The 1,062-nt window shown below is 58.2% G+C and overlaps 1 protein-coding gene across 1 annotated transcript in view; it reads left to right on the top strand.

Moving 5' to 3' along the window:
• CEP41 (centrosomal protein 41) overlaps positions 1-1,062 on the top strand; it is a gene marked incomplete at its 5' end in the record, with an annotated part of 10,564 nt that overhangs the window by 8,131 nt on the left and 1,371 nt on the right. Inside the window, 2 exons of the mRNA XM_017727971.1 lie at positions 347-562; positions 788-1,062. The exon at positions 788-1,062 is cut by the window's right edge and continues 1,371 nt beyond it. Of these exons, the coding sequence (XP_017583460.1) occupies positions 347-562; positions 788-936 (365 nt within the window). The remainder of the gene's footprint in view (positions 1-346; positions 563-787) is intronic.

Below are 1,062 nucleotides of genomic sequence, written 5' to 3'. Positions count from 1 at the left end.
AGCCCCTTCAGGCCCTGCAAGGGGCTCGCAGCTCTCCCTGGAGCCTTCCCTTCTCCAGGGGAACATTCCCAGCTCTCCCAGCCTGGCTCCAGAGCAGAGGGGCTCCAGCCCTGGGAGCAGCTCCATGGATTCCTCTGGACTCTGTCCAGCAGCTCCAGGTCCTGCTGATGTTGGCCCCAGAGCTGGACTCCATGCGGGATCTCACCTGAGCGGGGCAGAGCAGCAGAATTCCCCCCTCTCCTGCTGCCCACATTTCTCCATCCAAACTTGCTGGACCTTCAGCTCCATCAATCCCTTGTGACTGGTCCGTCCCAGCTGGGATAACGAGCGATCTGTGTCCCTGCAGGCCTCAAAGTCCTTGCACAGAAGATCCCAGAGGGGTTGATCACTGGCACGCTCCCCGTGTCCTGCCAGGTGCCAGCTCCCTCAGGATCTGCCCGCAGGAAAACGACGCCCAGGGTGCCACCCACACGTGCAGAGAACAAATGGAGATTTTCTGCAGATGACCTCCAGAAGTTAAAGCATTACCTGGCCGAGGAGCACGTTCCTTCAGACACTGCCAGTAAGACTCCAGAACATGCTGCAACCTCACCATGGAATCATGGAATGCTTGGGTGGGAAGGGACCTTAAACCTCATCCAGTTCCACCCCGTGCCATGCGCAGGGACACCTTCCCCTATCCCAGGCTGTTCCAAGCCCATCCAACCTGGCCTTGGACACATCCAGGGATGGGGCAACCACAACCTCTGTGCAACCAATTTCTGATTTGGGGTTGTTTTTCCCACAGGCCGCCTTACCCGGGGTGTTTCAAGCCATGATTCCAAGCTCTCATCCGTGAGGAGCAACCCCAGCCTCCCCAGCCCCGCTGGCAACATGGGCTCCCTGAGCAGCCGCTCTCACAGCAGGACCAGCATCCAGAACAGGCCGTGGAAATAAATTGAGTATCCAGGTTTTGGGAATCCTGAGCAATGCAGCCCGTTTGTGGTTTTGGGAATCGGCAGGGAAAAGCAGCCGTGGTGAGAATTGGCAGCTCGGGTAAGGCTGGGCAGCTGGAATGATGTT

This window comes from Corvus brachyrhynchos, unplaced genomic scaffold (genome assembly GCF_000691975.1).
Source record: "Corvus brachyrhynchos isolate BGI_N302 unplaced genomic scaffold, ASM69197v1 scaffold182, whole genome shotgun sequence".
NCBI classification, from domain to species: Eukaryota; Metazoa; Chordata; class Aves; order Passeriformes; family Corvidae; genus Corvus; species Corvus brachyrhynchos.
Note: the sequence above shows the minus strand (reverse complement) of the source record. Positions and strands in the feature narration are given on the sequence as shown.